The sequence below is a fragment of the Callithrix jacchus genome, chromosome 6, assembly GCF_049354715.1.
Source record: "Callithrix jacchus isolate 240 chromosome 6, calJac240_pri, whole genome shotgun sequence".
Classification (NCBI taxonomy): Eukaryota; Metazoa; Chordata; class Mammalia; order Primates; family Cebidae; genus Callithrix; species Callithrix jacchus.
Window position 1 is genome coordinate 7431313 of NC_133507.1, and position 18572 is coordinate 7449884.

General features: G+C 43.7%; 1 protein-coding gene and 1 pseudogene across 12 annotated transcripts in view; one reads left to right on the forward strand and one right to left on the reverse strand.

Moving 5' to 3' along the window:
- The window catches only part of ENTREP2 (endosomal transmembrane epsin interactor 2), a 425727-nt gene that overhangs the window by 41097 nt on the left and 366058 nt on the right, over positions 1-18572 (reverse strand). For all 11 annotated transcript variants that reach the window (XR_013536571.1, XR_013536568.1, XR_013536572.1 and 8 more), the window contains one exon: positions 3870-3977. Coding sequence is in view for 5 of the 11 variants with exons in the window: in XM_078375953.1 (XP_078232079.1) it covers positions 3870-3977 (108 nt within the window). In the remaining 6 variants the exon portion in view is untranslated. The remainder of the gene's footprint in view (positions 1-3869; positions 3978-18572) is intronic.
- On the forward strand, positions 7623-9399 carry LOC128932493 (elongation factor 1-alpha 1 pseudogene; annotated as a pseudogene). Its single transcript, XR_013536573.1, has one exon. The product of XR_013536573.1 is annotated as an elongation factor 1-alpha 1 pseudogene (transcript).

Consider the following 18572-nt stretch of genomic DNA (forward strand, 5'->3'; position numbering starts at 1 on the left):
CCATGCGGGTGTGCAATGGCACAATCTCAGCTCACTGCAACCTCCGCTTCCCAGGTTCAAGCCATTCTCCTGCCTAAGCCTCCCAAGTAGCTGGGACTACCAGCATATGCCACTATGTCCGGCTAATTGTTGTATTTTTAGTAGAGACTGGGTTTCACCATGTTGACCAGGCTGGTCTTGAACTCCTGTCCTCAGGTGATCCGCCTGCCTCGGCCTCCCAAAGTGCTGGGATGACAGGCGTGAGCCACCGCGCCTGACTCCTCTGCACTTTTATCAGCATTTATTGCAACCCCCATAGTTGTCTCGCTCACATCTAAATGGACAGCAATATATTCAGCAGCACCGTTTCGCCGAATCTTTCAAAAGCACTTGACTGTTGTCACAGAAACAATTATCTTTTTGCACTCTTATTTCATGGGTTTACACATTACTAGAGTATGTGATTACAACAAACATCACTGGCATAAACTAGTTAGGAATAGCTACAACTGTCCCTTGGAAAGCTTACTGCCCAGCTTCTTGGAGCAGAAATGGTGCAGGCGTGAAATACAGTAGCTTCTAGCAGGATCTGTACTGTGAGCAGCAGGCAGTGTGCTCTGCAGCCATGAGGGAGAACCATGCTTACCTGGCTTGACAGCTCAGCAGAGGCTGGTTCAGAGAGCTACAGGTGTTTGCACAAAGACCTTACCATCACACCATCTGCACCAGCACAACCAAAACCAACACCAGCACCAAAACCAGGAAGCAACTCGAGTATCCACAGATAAAGAGATGACAAGTAGCTGACATCACATAGTAACTGACATTACAGATCCGTGAAGTTTAACATGATCTTTCCACATACTGACCTAGAGGAATGTCCGTGATAGTTTCAGGTTATAAAATTCAACTGCAGAGTAATAGGAATGATGCAATCCCATATTGGCTAAAAAGAAGGAAGAAAGGAAGAAAGGGAAGGAAGGAAGAAGGGAAGGAAGGAGAGAAAGAGGAAGAGAGAGAGAAAAAATGGAAGATAGACTATTTATATACGTTTATTGAAGCATTAAGAAATCGAGAAAAATGGAAGGTTGTGGGGGTGAGGCAGGAGGATCACTTGAGACCAGAGTTCAACAGCAGCCTGGGCAACACAGCAAGACTCTCTCTATAAAATAAAGAAAATAAAATAAAAGAAGGAAGGGAGGGAGGGAGGGAAGGAAGGAAAGAAGAAAAGAAAGAGAGGGGGGAAGGAAGGAAGGGAGGGAGGGAGGGAGGGAGGAAGGAAAGAGAAGGAAAGAAAGAGAGGGGGGAAGGGAGGGAGGAGGGAAGGGAGGGAGGGAGGAAAGGAAGGAAAGAAGGAAAGAAAGAGAGGGGGGAAGGAAGGAAGGAAGGGAGGGAGGAGGGAAGGGAGGGAGGGAGGGAAGGAAGGAAAGAAAAGGAAAGAGAGAGAGGGGGAAAGGAAGGGAGATGGGAGGGAGGGAAAGATTTACTTCAAAGTGTTAGTGGTGACTGGGGTGGGAGGAGAGAGACTATTAACTTTTTCTTTACATTCTGCTGCATTATTTTACTTGTTTCAGTGATCATATTTTACTTCTTTTATTAAAGTAGATAATGAAATAAAGAAAGTTAAAGAGAGCTTCAGAGGCGTCTTCCTTTCTGGGCTCCATCCCTCAGGGCGTGACCATGACCCTGCTGGGCTTTCCCACTCCTCTAAAAGCACGGTTTGCACAGTCATCCCGGCTCAGGCCTCCAACCCACATGGCAAGAGCTGACCTCCATGTGGCTACCATCAAAACCCATTCCCACAGATAAGCGGACTCATCCCATCAGCAGCAAGTGTGTGCAGCAGGGCACACACTTCAATCTTCTTTGGAGCTGAGGAAATGGGGACCCACAGGCAGTGACGTCTCCAAGATCATGCTGGTCCCACGGGGTGCGGTGGCCACCCACGAGCAGCTCCCTTTTGCCTCCCCCATGACTCTGAAGCCCGGCAGCAGAATCAGGGTCTCATCGGGGGAGCAGAGGCTTGGGCTCCCACCACACCATCATCCAGTGCAAAGCACATGCTGGCAGGAAGTCCGCTATTTCTGCTTCCAAGCCAGGGGTGAGGCAACTTCACCCACAGAGTACTTGGTAATGAAACAACCAGGGCTTCTGAAGGCAGCCACTGTTACCGCAGCCTGCCATTCCTGTGCATGGTATTTTCTGCTGGTAAAGAGCCTCAGCCACTGTGTCTGCAGGCATTGCTGAGACATCCCAGTGACAGACTGATATTCCCTGCACATTTCAAATCTCACAAGGATTAGGGATCCCCAGGCATCCCATGTGTTCCATTTCACAGGTGAGGAAACCGAGGCACAGGTGGGTTCAGCGAGATGCCCAGAATCACCTGCCTCGTAGGCAGAAGAGGTGGGACTCAGACCCGGGCATGCCTGGCTTCGGACCCACAGCTCCAGGCCTGTTCATGCCCCACCCATCACAACTACGAAGTGACTCTGCACACTGCTGTGATCACTATACGCTCTCATATCAAGAATTTACTTTATTCTTATTTAGTTGGTAATTTTCATTTTAATGCATAAAACCAGGAGAATGCAAACTTTCCACCTTTACATGCCTTCAGTTCTGCAAGTTTGGTGAAACTGATGTGATATTTACAGATCAATAGTCAAATCTGCTGAGGTGAGGAGAAGCCCCAGGTATTTAACCTTTCCTTTACAGAACACGCTGGAGAAAATTGCCAACATGAGTCCCCGACGAACAAGGGCAGAAGTTCATGGCTACTGAAGAACTGCTTAATTAGATGCCTTTCAGAAAACTGTAGCCTCCCAGAAAGGGCAGCCTGGCTGTGACAGCTGTGTGGATATACACCAGGGGGGAGAGACTCCCGTGGCATGCAATTAGGACCAATGAATTTTTAACGTCTTGGTAATGATGCTCTCTGGCCCTGTATCTTGATCAACTGATGTTGACTGCCACAGGGTGAATGACAATATAAAAAGCCTTCTATAAGAACAAGCTGCCTTTTCCTGCGTAAGATGCATAAAACATTGCATGGGCAGCAGGGTAGGTCTCAAAGGGGCAAACTGAGAGACAGAGACAGAGGCAGAAAGACAGAAAGACAGAAAGACACAGACAGACAGACAGACACAGACACCGCACACGCACACGCACACGCACGCAGATATTCCTACTCTGACCATGGAAGAATAGTATATTCTGATCAATTTCTCTTTATTGTACTCAATAGCACTCTGAGTGTTATGGCTGTGCTCCATTCACATTGAAACAGGAAGAGCCTTCAATAACCCACATATTATAACATACGTTAGTGAACCATGCTCCTGGCCTCCTTGCTGCCCCTGGGAGCAGCAGGTCTTCCTGTGTACGACCCTGGGCAGAGGGCCAAATGATGGCCAGTGACTGTCCGCTGGAGTATGAGCTCAGGGTTCATTAGCAAATTAAAAATGCACAGGTTAGCAGTTTTCCAACGAGAAAAGAACTGATCTTCTAACATCCCTAAACGGCCTGGATTAAAAGAGAATTCTGAAGCCAGAGGAAGACACCTTGCTTTGGAGGTGCTGGGTCCAGGGGATGTCCAGGGCTGCAGGAATTTTCACTACATTACTCAAGGGCACACACCATGGGTCATCCTAGAGAACATGACAGTGGCAGAACTCTGTCACTATGGAGCTCCAACACCACCTAAAATACACACATCAGCAGCACCACACGTGCAGATGCTTGATCTTCCAGAGGGCAACACAAGATGATCTCCAGGTGCCATGGACTGTCAGGGGCCATCATCCTCACTGCATTGGGCTGAAGCCAGAAGCGTCCACTCCTACAAGCATTTCAAACTGGGTAGAGGAGGAGGGGATCAGGCCACTCACCATCTGCAGGACGTCGGAGGAGACCATCTGCATACAGCACATGGCTGTGGCCAGCGCACATACGATGGTGGACAGCACGTTGAGGGCGCACACGCTGAAGAGGAGATCCTGTGAGGAAAGGTGCAGGAGAATGTCAGCCTCATCCCCAAGTCCCAGATGGCAGAACCTTTAGCCCTCCTGCTAGGACCCAGAATGAGCCAGGCTGACTGCCATCTACTTCACAGAGGTTTTGTTTTGTGTGTCTGTGTTTTCTCATAATCTGAATTGGCCTTTCACATTCGTTGATTCCTTTACAGTGCTGATCAAATGGTTCATAATATTCCTGATGTGCTTTACAATCTTGATAATTACTAGGTAGGCAGTAACATGTCTAAGAAAATCCTAAGTAAGATGAGGTGGGCAATTTTTATCAATCACAACCTGTAACTCAAGTGAAACTTTTTATCTTGAGATAATTGTATATTGACATGCAATTGTAAGAAACCCTACAGAGAGATACTGGGTACCCTTCGCTTGTTTTCTCTCAGTGGTAACATTTGGCAAATCTGTAGTTCAGTATCACAGCCAGGATACTGACACTGGTACAGTCAGGATGAAGAAAAGTCCCATCACCACACAGGTCCCCCCAGTGCTGACCTTTCATAGACACACTCACCTCTTTCCCTGCTCCCCACTCAACCCCCAGTTCCAATCCCCTGTCAATCACTAGTCTGTTCCCCATGTTTTATAATTTTGTCCTTTCAAGAATGTTGCATACGTGGACTGCACAGCATGTAACCTTTCAGAACTGGCTTTTTCCACTAGCGTAATTCCCTTTAGACTCATCCAGGTTGTTTCATGTATCAGTAGTTCATTTCTTTTTATTGCTGAGTAATAATCCACAGTATGCATGTACCACATTGGTTTAATCCTCAACAACTGAAGAATATCTGGGTTTTTGGTATTGCAGTTTTCCAGTGCTGGGCTATTACAGATAAAGCTGCCGTGAACCTTTGTGTACAGGCTTTTGTGTGAACATAAATTTTTATTTATCCAAGATAAATATCCCAGAGTATGACTGCTGATTTGTATAGTAATTGCATGTTTAGTTTTATTTTAAAAACTGCAAAAATGCCTTCCAGAGTGTTTGAACCATTTTTAATTCCCACCAGCCATGTATGAGTGATCAAGTTTCTCTGTATGGTTGCCAACATGTGCTGTCACTGTTCGCATTTCAGCTGTTCTCAAAAGTGCATAATGATACCCCTTTATAAAAGATTTTCATTTGTATTTCCCTGATGCTAACGATGTCAAAAATCTTTTTATGTGCTTATTTGCCATCTGGAGATCCTCTCTGGTCAAATGTCTGTTCGTGCCCTTTGCCCATTTTCTATTTGTAATTTTTTTTTAAAGTGTTGAGTTACGAGAGTTCTTTATGTATTCTAGGTACTAGTCCTTTGTCAGAGAGGTGGTTTGCAAATATTTTCCCCCAGACTGTAGCTTGTCTTTTCATGTTTCATACAGAGTCGGAGTCAGCTGAGGCTGCTATTACAAAAATGCCATAGACCGGGGGGCTCTAACAACAAACGGTCATTTCTCGCAGTTCTGAAGTCTAGAAGTCTGAGATCAGGGTGCCAGCCTGCTGGATTCTGTCTGGTAAGGGCCTGCTTTCTGGCTGCAGATGGCTGATGTCTCGCTGTGTCCTTGCTTAGTGAAAAGACGGCAAGGGAGATTCTTAAGTATGTATTTTATATATCTAAGGAGGGCAATTCAAAGTTATACCTAAAATAGCAAGGTCTCTCTCTTTTTTTTTTTTTTTTTTGAGAGGGCATCTCATTCGGTCGCCCAGGCTGGAGTGCAGTGGCATGATCTCGGCTCACTGCAACCTCCATCTCCCAAATTCGAGTGATTCTTCTGCCTCAGCCTCCTGAGTAGCTGAAATTACAGGTGCCTGCCACCACATCCAGCTAATTCTCGTATTTTTGGTAGAGACAGGGTTTCACTGTGTTAGTCAGGCTGATTTAAAACTCCCAACCTCAGGTGATCCACCCACCTCAGCCTCCCAAAGTGCTGAGATTACAGACGTGAGCTACCTTGCCCAGCCAATAGCCACATCTCGTAATGTACCATTGCTAAAATATAAACGATACCTTTACTTTGTCCTCAATCTAGAAATTTCATTTTTATTGACCACGTAGTCCACTGTCATTTGAATGAATGCCCTTCTAAAAGCAATATTAATTTTATACATGCTACCAAATGAAACTACTTGCAGAGACAACTCTGACCTTTGTTTCCACACGCATCACGAGGCAGCCGTGCTTTGTCTCATAAAACCTATTCATCTGAAACACATGTCAGAAAGACTTTTCCCCTCCAGCTGTTTAAATGCGTGCTGTTTTTCTAAGTAATCGCATGCCACCTGGTATTGTGTTTGTGTTTCTTCAGAATTCTTTTCTGGCTTAAATAATGCCTTTATCTCTGCTTTTTAATTTTTTTTATTTTTAGAGGGATCTCACTCTGTCCCCCAGGCTATGCCTCAGTCTCCCAAGTAGCCAAACTACAGGCACACACCACCACTCTTGTCTAATTTTTGAATTTCTTTTTTGGAGATCAGTAGTTTCACCATGTTGGCCAGGCTATCTCTGCTTTTTGACAGCTTTATCAGAGTCCTTTATCAACACTGAAATCGATATTCTATAAAATCCCTTTATGGCTGGGCACAGTGACTCACGCATGCAATCCTAGTACTTTAGGAGGCTGAGGCAGGTAGATCACAAGGTCAGGAGTTCAAGACCAGCCTGGGCAAGATGGTGAAACCCCATCTCTACTAAAAATACAAAAATTAGCCCAGTGCAGTGGCAGGCACCTGTAATCCCAGCTACTCGAGAGGCTGAGGCAGAAGAATCGCTTGAACCCGAGGGTTGGAGGTTGCAGTGAGCCGAGATCGCGCCACTGCACTCTAGCCTGGGCAAGAGTGCGACTCCCCCGCAAAAAACAGGTCACTCAAAATGGCAAATGTGTAAAGAAGGCAGGTCTTTCATTGCTGATACTGAGTTTTGCTGCTGGACATTCTGATGTTATTAGCATTTTGATGATATCAGTGCTAATAAAGTGAAGGAAGTTATGTATATAATAAACCACGTATAGAAAAAACGCAAGAGAAAAAAACAGTTTTAGATACTTAGGCAAAGGTACAAATAATAATTTTTAAAATCTCTCCATTTCAAATAAATTATGGATATTAATAATACAATTAACAGAGAAAGGTGACAGCCATGACAACTTACATATGCCTACATGTTAAGAACATTAAGAGTTCAGGATATTAAGCCAGTCTGTGGTGGCTCATACCTATAATCCCAGCACTTTGGGAGGGTGAGGCTGGCAGATCACCTGAGGTCAGGAGTTCAAGACCAGCCTGACCAACATGGTGAAACCCTGTCTCTACTAAAAATAGAAAAATTAGCCGGGCGTGGTGGCAGGCACCTATAATCCCAGCTACTCAGGAGGCTGAGGCAGGAGAATCACTTGAACCTGGAAGGCAGAAGTTGTAGTGAGCCGAGATCACTTCGCCGTACTCCAGTCTGGGCGACAGAGTGACTCCATCTCAGAAAAAAAAAAGGAAAAAGAAAAAAAAGAATTCAGAATACTGACACCTTTGCTTGCTGGACAAAATGAGGACAAACTCTCTTACGTTTATTTCTGCTAGTTCATTCATGAGTTTTTTTTCCCCTAAGTTGTCTTCTCTCTTAGCATAAAGAAAGAGGTCCCGCTTTTTCGCAACGGGTTTGCCGCCGGAACATAGGTGTCGTGAAAACTACCCCTAAAAGCCAAAATGGGAAAGGAAAAGACTCATATCAACATTGTCGTCATTGGACACGTAGATTCGGGCAAGTCCACCACTACTGGCCATCTAATCTACAAATGCGGTGGCATTGACAAAAGAACCATTGAAAAATTTGAAAAGGAGGCTGCTGAGATGGGAAAGGGCTCCTTCAAGTATGCCTGGGTCTTGGATAAACTGAAAGCCGAGCGTGAACGAGGTATCACCATTGATATCTCCTTGTGGAAATTCGAGACCAGCAAGTACTACGTGACTATCATCGATGCCCCAGGACATAGAGACTTCATCAAAACCATGATTACAGGGACATCTCAGGCTGACTGTGCTGTCCTGATTGTCGCTGCTGGTGTTGGTGAATTCGAAGCTGGTATCTCCAAGAACGGGCAAACCCGAGAGCATGCCCTCCTGGCTTACACACTAGGTGTGAAACAACTAATTGTTGGTGTTAACAAAATGGATTCCACTGAGCCACCCTACAGCCAGAAGAGATATGAGGAAATCGTTAAGGAAGTCAGCACTTACATTAAGAAAATTGGCTACAACCCTGACACAGTAGCATTTGTGCCAATTTCTGGCTGGAATGGTGACAACATGCTGGAGCCAAGTGCTAACATGCCTTGGTTCAAGGGTTGGAAAGTGACCCGTAAGGATGGCAATGCCAGCGGGACTACACTGCTTGAGGCTCTGGACTGCATCCTACCACCAACGCGTCCAACTGACAAGCCCTTGCGTCTGCCTCTCCAGGATGTCTATAAAATTGGTGGTATTGGTACTGTTCCTGTTGGTCGAGTGGAGACTGGTGTTCTCAAACCTGGTATGGTGGTCACCTTTGCTCCAGTCAACGTTACAACTGAAGTGAAATCTGTTGAAATGCACCATGAAGCTTTGAGTGAAGCTCTTCCTGGGGACAATGTGGGCTTCAATGTCAAGAATGTGTCTGTCAAGGATGTTCGTCGTGGGAACGTTGCTGGTGACAGCAAGAACGACCCACCAATGGAAGCAGCTGGCTTCACTGCTCAGGTGATTATCCTGAACCATCCAGGCCAAATCAGTGCTGGCTATGCCCCTGTACTGGATTGCCACACGGCTCATATTGCATGCAAGTTTGCTGAGCTGAAGGAAAAGATTGATCGCCGTTCTGGCAAAAAGCTGGAAGATGGCCCTAAGTTCTTGAAGTCTGGTGATGCTGCCATCGTTGATATGGTTCCTGGCAAGCCCATGTGTGTTGAGAGCTTTTCAGACTACCCACCTCTTGGTCGCTTTGCTGTTCGTGATATGAGACAGACAGTTGCCGTGGGTGTCATCAAAGCAGTGGACAAGAAGGCTGCTGGAGCTGGCAAGGTCACCAAGTCTGCCCAGAAAGCTCAGAAGGCTAAATGAATATTATCCCTAATACCTGCCACCTCAGTCTTAATCAGTGGTGGAGGAAGAACGGTCTCAGAACTGTTTGTTTCAATTGGCCATTTAAGTTTAGTAGTAAAAGACTGGTTAATGATAACAATGCATCGTAAAACCTTCAGGAGGAAAGGAGAATGTTTTGTGGACCACTTTGGTTTTCTTTTTTGCGTGTGACAGTTTTAAGTTATTAGTTTTTAAAATCAGTACTTTTTAATGGAAACAACTTGACCAAAAATTTGTCACAGAATTTTGAGACCCATTAAAAAAGTTTAATGAGAAAAAAAAAAAAAAAAAAAAAAAAAGAAAGAGGTCCCATGGGAGGCCATTATCAGCTAAGATATAATTATAGAAGGTATAATGATAAGGAGAGTTCTACGGCATAAAACAGAAGTGATGAGGAAATATCCAGCAATAGCCCTACATGTGCTAATGATTACAAGGGATGGCGCTTGGGCTTTATATGAATTATTCTCTTAAATGCCTGCACCATTTATTCTTTATTGCCTTATGATGGTAGACATCGGTCATGGAGCTGATGTTCCTTGCAGATCTATGTTGGGAGAGGCCATCTGCCATGGGCCCTGAGCACACCCTCAAGTTCCTGCTGGATATGCCAAGAATGTAGGGCCTTGACTGTTCTTTACCCAATTCACGTCCCAGGGCTGTGTCTGCACCAAGAAATCTTGGGTAAAGAGGGAATGTCTCCCCTAGACAAAAGTGTAGGTTTACTACAAAGATAGGGATTCCCCAGTCTCAGTGTTCCTTCCCGGTAATGAAGCTCAGCATACATGTGCAGGCATCCACGGTGGGCCCTTAGCATCACCCTGAGACCTCAGCACATGGGGAACTGACACACACTAGCCTAGAACTCTTGATACTGCTTTTGCCATGAGCAATAAGGTCCCTTTTGTCTCTGAACCAGGAATCTCATGTCTTTTTGCCAGAAAAGTCAGAGTAAACAGTAACAGAATAGTTTGTTAGCTTGAAAGCAGGTTAACAGCTCAGACCCTTCAGTTCCTGGAAGTTTATTTCCACCTCCATCTTGTGAGAACATCAAAAGCAGAGACCAAGTCTTTTGCTACGTATAGTAAAATAACTCATTCAAAAAGAAAGGAAATAAAAACAACAACAAAAAGAATATCTCATTCATAATAGCTGGTTGCTAAATATTTGAACAATTACAGGACATCTCATTGTTCTCTTCTGAATTATAAGTTCAGACTGGAAGGAAATTATATGCATCATTTCCAAGTTTCCAACCACACACAGAAAATTCACCTTGACCTTTAAATAAAATAATGTAGCACACATAGGATTGTGAGGATGGGAGGCAGGACTAGATTGCAGCTCTGGACAGAGCAGTGTACAGAGGCTTGCATTGTGAATTTTAGTTCCAGGCTGACTGCAAGAACAAACCAGAAACCCCAAGAGGACCCACAAACCTTCTGAAAGAAGCAGACTGCTCCTGCAGGACTCAGAAGACACCCTAATACTGTGAATGCCCAAAGTGCGGAAATGAGAGGGAGAGCATCCTCTCCCAAACACACACCCCACTGGAGAAAATGCAAGTCTGCTTGCGAGAGAAGTTTCCGACTTTACCTGTAGTTGAGTCAGTTTAGAGAGTCGAGCAAAATAAAGAAGTAGAGGAAGCAGTGGGAAATGCCCTGGAAGCCCCTGGGTCCCCAAGCAGGCCATTCCTGCCTGGCACCACAGGGATCCACCAGGAGGGCCGCCAGAGGAGCCGGGGTAAAGCTCATCAGGGAGAAGAAAATCTGAAAAGGAAAAGTCGAACTCTGTAACAATTTGAACAGGGTAAGAAGCCTCCTGGCCAGAACTCAGGGGAGGGCGCAAATCTGGTATGCAGATTCTGCAAAGGCTGGGGAAGAGCAAGCCCCTTCTTCTACAGCTGAGAAGGGGGTAGTGTGGGGCAAGTTCTCAAGTCCCTCTTGCCCACTGCCTGGAAACAGACTCAGGGCTGTTGGTGGGGGACATGGTAGGAGTGAGACTGGCCCTTTGGTTTGTGTGGGAGCTGGGTGAGGCCTGTGACTACTGGCTTTCCACCACTTCCCTGACAACCTGCATGACTCAGCAGAGACAGCCATAATCCTCCTAGGTACATGACTCCAGTGACCCGGGAATCTTACACCTATCCCCCAGAGGAGTTAAGACTCACCCAAGGAGAATCTGAGCTCAGACATGCCTAGCCCCACCCCTACCTGATGGGCCTTCCCTACCCACTGTGGAAGACAAAGGACATATCATCTTGTGAGATCTACTGCCCAGTGGTGTGGGTCCTCTCCACACTACTACAGCTGATGTTTTCTGGAAAATGCCACCTCCCAGCAGGCCATCCAGTGCAAAAATAGAGTATTAAACCACCAGAGCAAACAACCCTCAAAGAGTCCATTGCATACCCCTAACACCTCCACTGGAACAGGTGCTGGTTATCCATGGCTGAGAGACCCATAGACAGTTCACATCACAGGACTCTGTGCAGACAACCCTGGGAACCATCCTGGAGCCAGGCAGACTTGCTGGGTGGCCAGATTCGGAAGAGAGACAACTTTCACGGCAGTGTGGCTCATAGGAAGTTACATCCATAGGAAAAGGAGGAGAGTAGTACATCAAGAGAACACCCCATGGAACAAAAGAATCTGAACAGCCTTCAGCCCTAGACCTTCCCTCTGACAGAGCCTACCCAATGAGAAAGAACCAGAAAACCAACCTTGGTAATGTGACAAAACAAGGCTCTTTAACACCCCCCCAAAATCATGTAAGTTAACCAGCAATGGATCCAAACCAAGAAGAAACCCCTGATTTACCTGAAAAGGAATTCAGGAGGTTAGTTACTAAGCTAATCAGGGAGGCACTAATCAGAGAAAGGTGAAGCCCAATTCAAGGAAATCCAAAACATGATACAAGAAGTGAAGCAGAAATAGATGAGGAAATAGATAACTTAATAAAAAAAAAATCTAGGAAAAGCTGGACACACTAATCATAATGCAAAATGCTCTGGAAACAGAATTGAACAAGTAAAAATAAATAAATTCAGAGCTGAAAGACAAGGTCTTCAAATTAACCCAATCCAACAAAGACATAGAAAAAAGCATAAGAAAATATGAACAAAGCCTTCAAGAAGTCTGGGGTTATGTTAAATGACCAAACCTAAGAATAATTAGTGTTCCTGAGGAAGAAGAGAAATCTAAGAGCTTGGAAAACAGATTTGAGAGACTAATCGAGAAAAACTTCCCTGGCCTTGCTAGAGGCCCAGATATCCAAGTATAACAAAGAACAAAGAACACCTGGGAAACTCATTGCAAAAAGATAATCTCCTAGGCACACTGTCATCAGATAACCTACAAAGGAAAAAAAAAACCCCATCAGGTTAACAGCAGATTTTCCAGCAGAAACCCTACAAGCTAGAAGGGATTTGCGCCCTGCCTTCAGCCTCCTCGAAAAAAACAATTATCAGCTAAGAATTTTGTATCCAGCAAAACTAAGCATCATATATGAAGGAAAGATACAGTCTGTTTTCGAAAGATACAGTTTGTTTTTGAACAAACAAAGGCTGAGACAATTCACCTCTACCAAGCTACCACTACAAGAACTGCTAAAAGGAGCTCTGAATCTTGAAACAAATCCTGGAAATGCATCAAAACAGAACCTCTTTAAAGCATAAATTGCATAGGCTCTATAAAACAAAAATACAAATTAAAAAGCAAAAATTTAAAAAAAAACCCACAAAACCAATTCAATTCTAACTTTGAATGTAAATAGTATAAATGCTCCACTTATAAGACAAAGAACCGCAGAATGGATAAGAACTCACCAACCAACTATCTGCTGCCTTCAGGAGACTCACCTAACACATAAGGACTCATATAAACTTAAAGTAAAGGAGTAGGAAGGGGCATTTCACACAGATAGACCCCAAAGGCGAGCAGGTGTAACTATCCTTATATCAGACAAAACAAACTTTAAAGTAACATCAGTTAAAAGAGACAATGTGGATCATTACATAGTGGTAAAAGGCCTTGTTCCAAAAGGAAAATAACACAATCCTAAATATAAATGCACCTAACACTGGAGCTCCAAAATTTATAAAACAGACCTAACCAACAGATCTAAAAAAAATGAGGTAGACAGCAACACAATAATAGTGGGGGACTTCAATACTCCACTGACAGCACTAGGCAGGTCATCAAGACAGAAAACGACAAAGAAACAATGGATTTAAACTATACCTTGGAACAAATGGACTTAACAAATACATACAGAACATTTCATCCAAGAACCACGGAATACACATTCTATTCAACAGCATGTGGAACTTTCTCCAGGACAGACCATATGATAGGCCATAAAACGAGACTCAATAAAGTTAAGAAAATTGAAATTATATCAAGCACTCTATCAGACCACAGTGGAATTAAACTGGAAATCAACTCCAAAAGGAACCTTCAAAACCACGCTGATACATGGAAATTAAATGACCTACTCCTGAATGAGCATTGGGTAAAAAATGAAATCAAGATGGAAATTTAAAAATTCTTCAAACTGAACAACAATAATGACACAACCTACCAAAACCTCCATGATACAACAGAGGTGGTGCCAAGAGGAAAGTTCATAGCCCTAAATGCCTATATCAAAAAGACTGAAAGGGCTCAAACTGACATTCTAAGGTCACACCTCAGGGAACTAGAGAAACAAGAAAAACCAAACCCAAACCCAGCAGAAGAAAGGAAATAACCAAAATCAGAGCAGAAATAAGGGAAATTGAAACAAAAAAATAGAAAAGATAAATGAAACAAAAAGCTGATTCTTTGCAAAATAAGTAAAATTGATAGACCATTAGCAAGACTAACCAAGGAGAGAGAAAATCCAAATAACCTCACTAAGAAACAAAACAGGAAATATTACAACTGACACCAGTGAAATACAAAAGATCATGCAAGGCTGCTATGAACATCTTTACACACATATGCTAGAAAACCTAGAAGAGATGGATAAATTCCTGTAATAATACAACCCTCCTAACTTAAACCAAGAAGAATTAGATAACCTAAACAGACCAATAACAAACAGCAAGATTGAAACTGTAATTAAAAAATTACCAACACAAAAAAGTCCAGGGCCAGATGGATTCACAGCAGGACTCTACCAGACATTCTAAGAATTGGTAGCAATCATCTTGACACTATTCTACAAGATAGAGAAAGAAGGAACCCACCCTAATTCATTCTATCAAGGCAGCATCACCCTAATACCAAAACCAGGAAAGGACCTAACCAAAAAAGAAAACTACAGACTGATATTCTTGATGAACATAGATGCTAAATCCTTAACAAAACACTACCTAATCACATCCAACAACATATCAAAAAGATAATCCATGACAATCAAGTGCGTTTCATGCCAGGGATACAGGGATAGTTTAACATATGTGAGTCAATAAATGTGATACACCACATCAACAGAATTAAAAACAAAAATCACATGACCGTCTCAATAGCTGCGGAAAAAGCATTTGACAAAACCCAGCATTGCTTTATGATTACGACTCTCAGCAAAACTGGCATACAAGGGACATACCTCAAGGTCATAAAAGCCATCTATGACAAAACCACAGCCAACATAATACGGAACAGGGAAAAACTGAAAACATTCCCTCTGAATGTTTTCATTCAGAACAAGACAAAGATGCCCACTCTCACCACTCCTCTTCACACAGTACTGGAAGTCCCAGCCAGAGCAATCAGACAAGACAAAGTAAGAAAGGGCACCCAAATCGGTAAAGAGGACGTCAGACTGCCACTGTTGGCTGATGATATGATCAGTTACCTTGGAAACCCTAGAGATTCCTCCAGAAAGCTCCTAGAACTGATAAAAGAATTCAGCAAGGTTTCTAGATACAAGATTAATGTACACAAGTCAGTAGCTCTTCTATATACCAACAACAACCAAGCAGAGAATCAAATCAAGAACTTAACCCCTTTACAATAGGTGCAAAAATAGAAAAATAAAAAACTTAGGACTATACCTAACCAAGGAATCTGAAGATCTCTACAAGGAAAATTACAAAACACTGCTGAAAGTAATCATAGATGACACAAATAAATGGAAACACATCCCATGCTCATGGATGGGGAGAATCAATATTGTGAAAATGACCATACTGCCAAAAAGCAACGTACAAATTCATTGCAACCCCCATTACCATCATCATTCTTCACAGAATTAGAAGAAAACAACTCTAAAATTCATACAGAACCAAAGAAAGAGTCCACATCGGCAAAGCAAGACTAAGCAAAAAGAACAAATCTGAAGGCATCACACTACCTGATTTGAAACTATATAATGAGGCCACAGTTTCCAAAACAGCATGGTACCGGTATAAAATAGGCACACAGACCAACAGAACAGAATAGAGAACCCAGAAATAAACCCAAAAACTTACAGCTAACTGATCTTCGACAAAGCGAACCAAAACATAAGGTGGGGAAAGGACACCTTTTCCAACAAATGGTGCTGGGACGACTGGCAAGCCACATGCAGGAGAATGAAACTGGATCCTCATCTCTCACCTTATGAAAAGGCAAGTGATTCATAGAGAAATCTGTATAAGCTACAATTTCAAGAGGCAAACACCGATTTATAATCCCTACAAATGTCGATGGATTTTGGCCTTGCTTTGGCCACTCAGGCACTACCAGTAACACAAGTGCTGCTCCAGGAGGGCAGGATTGCTCCCCACAGGGTGCCTGCTGTCTGCTCAGCGGCACTTTTAACTCTGGGCAGGGGTCCAGGAGGAAGTTCACACACTCTCCGTGAGGGTTCAGAGCTGCACTCTGGTAACTGAAAACCTGGCTTTTGTCCTCTGAAACAGTAGCTTCTACCCTTTAGTGGACGGCTGTAAATTGCCTGAATGATCGTCCGTGTAAATAATCGTAAACTAATTATTTTCTTACAGTACTATGAAGTTTTAAGAAGAAAACTATTCGCCATTCTTCTGCTATTCAAGGCAAAGTAATGAGGCAAAAAAAATGTGTGTGTATACACACATGTATGTATCTCTGTGTTTATGTATGAGATTTTATACACACACACACGCGCGCGCACGCACACACGCACGCACGCATATATACATACAGAAAACTTTCCTATAAATCCTGGATTTCTAAAAACTCACTGTGATCCTAATGAGTCTCTAGCTTCAAAACAATGTTGAACAAAACACCATTTTAAACTATCTGGCTTTACCCTAAATTTATGGGAATGAAAAAAATAAACATGCATTGTAAGAAATTTTTGGAAAAAAAAAGGCTTTGCACACATCAAAATGTACCCTGGATCTACAATAATAGTATAAGGTGGCATCAGTAAAGGAACAGAATAGAGAGTCTAGCTCGAGATACTGCTACAATAAAAGAAGCACGTCATATTACTTGTGTTGGGATAATTGGCTGTCTCTAAAAAACAAGTAAGACAGATCTACTTGTAAAAAGAAGACAGGAAAATTCTTTGTGTATCTAGAAGCAAAAGTCCTAAACGAAATATAAACAGGCCAGGCGCGGTTGCTCACACCTGTAATCCCAGCACTTTGGGAGGCCGAGGCGGGTGGATCACGAGGTCAAGAGATCGAGACCATCCTGGTCAACATGGTGAAACCCCGTCTCTACTAAAAAGATAAAAAATTAGCTGGGCATGGTGGTGTATGCCTGTAATCCCAGCTACTCAGGAGGCTGAGGCAGGAGAATTGCCTGAACCCAGGAGGCGGAGGTTGCGGTGAGCTGAGATCACGCCATTGCACCCCAGCCTAGGAGAAACTCCATCACAAAAATAAAAAAGAATAGATGTGTATTTGGCCCACAGTTCTGGAGGCTGGGACGTCCAAGAGCATGGGGCCACAGCATCTGGTGGGGGTCATCCTGTGGTGGAAGGTGGAAAGCGGAAGGCAGAAAGCTGAAGTGAGTGTGTAAGACAGAGAGAGGCACTAGGGGCCAGACTCCCTTTATACCACCCACTCTCACCACAATGAGCTCTCTCCCAGGATAATGGCAATCCATATGTGAGTGCTTCACCCTCACGACCCAGTCACCTCTTATTAAACTCAACCTCCCAAGACTGACTGGTGCATTGAGGATTATGTTTCCAACGGAGGACTATTCAAACCAACAGCACAGCCTGAACTGATGAAGACAGTGAGCTTTTCTGTTTTCTATCATCAAACCATCCAACACACTACTAGTCCTCTGATTGCAGGTCCAGCTGTCCTGGGCAGTTCAACATTTCATATTTTGAGGAATGCGGGTTTACCCATAAATGACACCTGTGACAAAGTTGCCCTCACGCACGTCCTGGACACTCTGCTGTTTGTTCACCCCTGTGCATTCTGGGGATGTAACAAGCAAGACAATCCCAAGCCAGGCACACCTGCTGTACCTGCTGTGGGCTCCTGTCTCCCTCCTCCCCCCAGCAGGAAAACCCGAGGAAGGTATTTTTTTCAAAGTATTGCTTTTTTCCAAGTTTCTAATTTTGACACAATGAACATATTTTATTTATGTTAGCAATTAGGAATTTATAATATAATACCCAATTAGAAATTTCGTGTAAAGGCAATTGGGTACTTATAAAAGGTCTCAAAGTACTAGAAAGTCACTGGTTCATAACCGTGATCCATGAGCTGTTTTCTTGGTTTTTATATGGAATAATTTGCAAGGAAAATTATACATTAAAAAAGAAAAAAAAAATCAGCACCTTTGCAGCTTTAGCCACTATGTGATGTGCTTGTCAAAAAGCCACCTAGAATCTTTTTTCGTGAGTCAAAGCACGACTGCCATCTGTAATCCTGAACGGTAAGGTCGAGACACCAACACTGACTGAGCGTGCAAGCAGCCCCTCTGGCAGTGCTGTGGGGCACATTTCTTTTAACCTTAATTGACTTCAATTACCGCGCTTCATCTCCCATAGCAAAATAATCTCCCCAAAGAAACAAAGAGGGGTAGAGTGTTTTCACTCATGAAGCAGCCTGTAATGCACCTCTTTTGCTTAGGAATTGGAAGCCAATTAGATTTGAGCCTGCTTGAAAGAAAATCTCATCACTGAAGAATCCATTAGTGGGCCCTGCAAATCCACAGAGCCTTAAGGCCAGGGACCAGTTGGATTTCAGGAATAGGATCAAAACAGCAACTCACAGCCCCATCGTGGTGTACTGATTTAGCTTTGATTGTGAAGGACGGTAATTTACGGAGTAATTTATCTCGCTAACTACCATATTAATTTAGTATCCAATCGGCACTTCTCTCATTCAACTCCAGGGAGCAGGAAGTGTCAGAAGGGAAGGGAAGAGCGTCTTCTAGCATCTTGCCCAGTAATTGCGCAGGACTCCACACTCCCGGGGAGGAGCAATGAGGTCTGACTTGGAGCAGGCCAGTGGGGATGGACAGAGAAAAAAATTAAACAGGTGTCCCATTGCT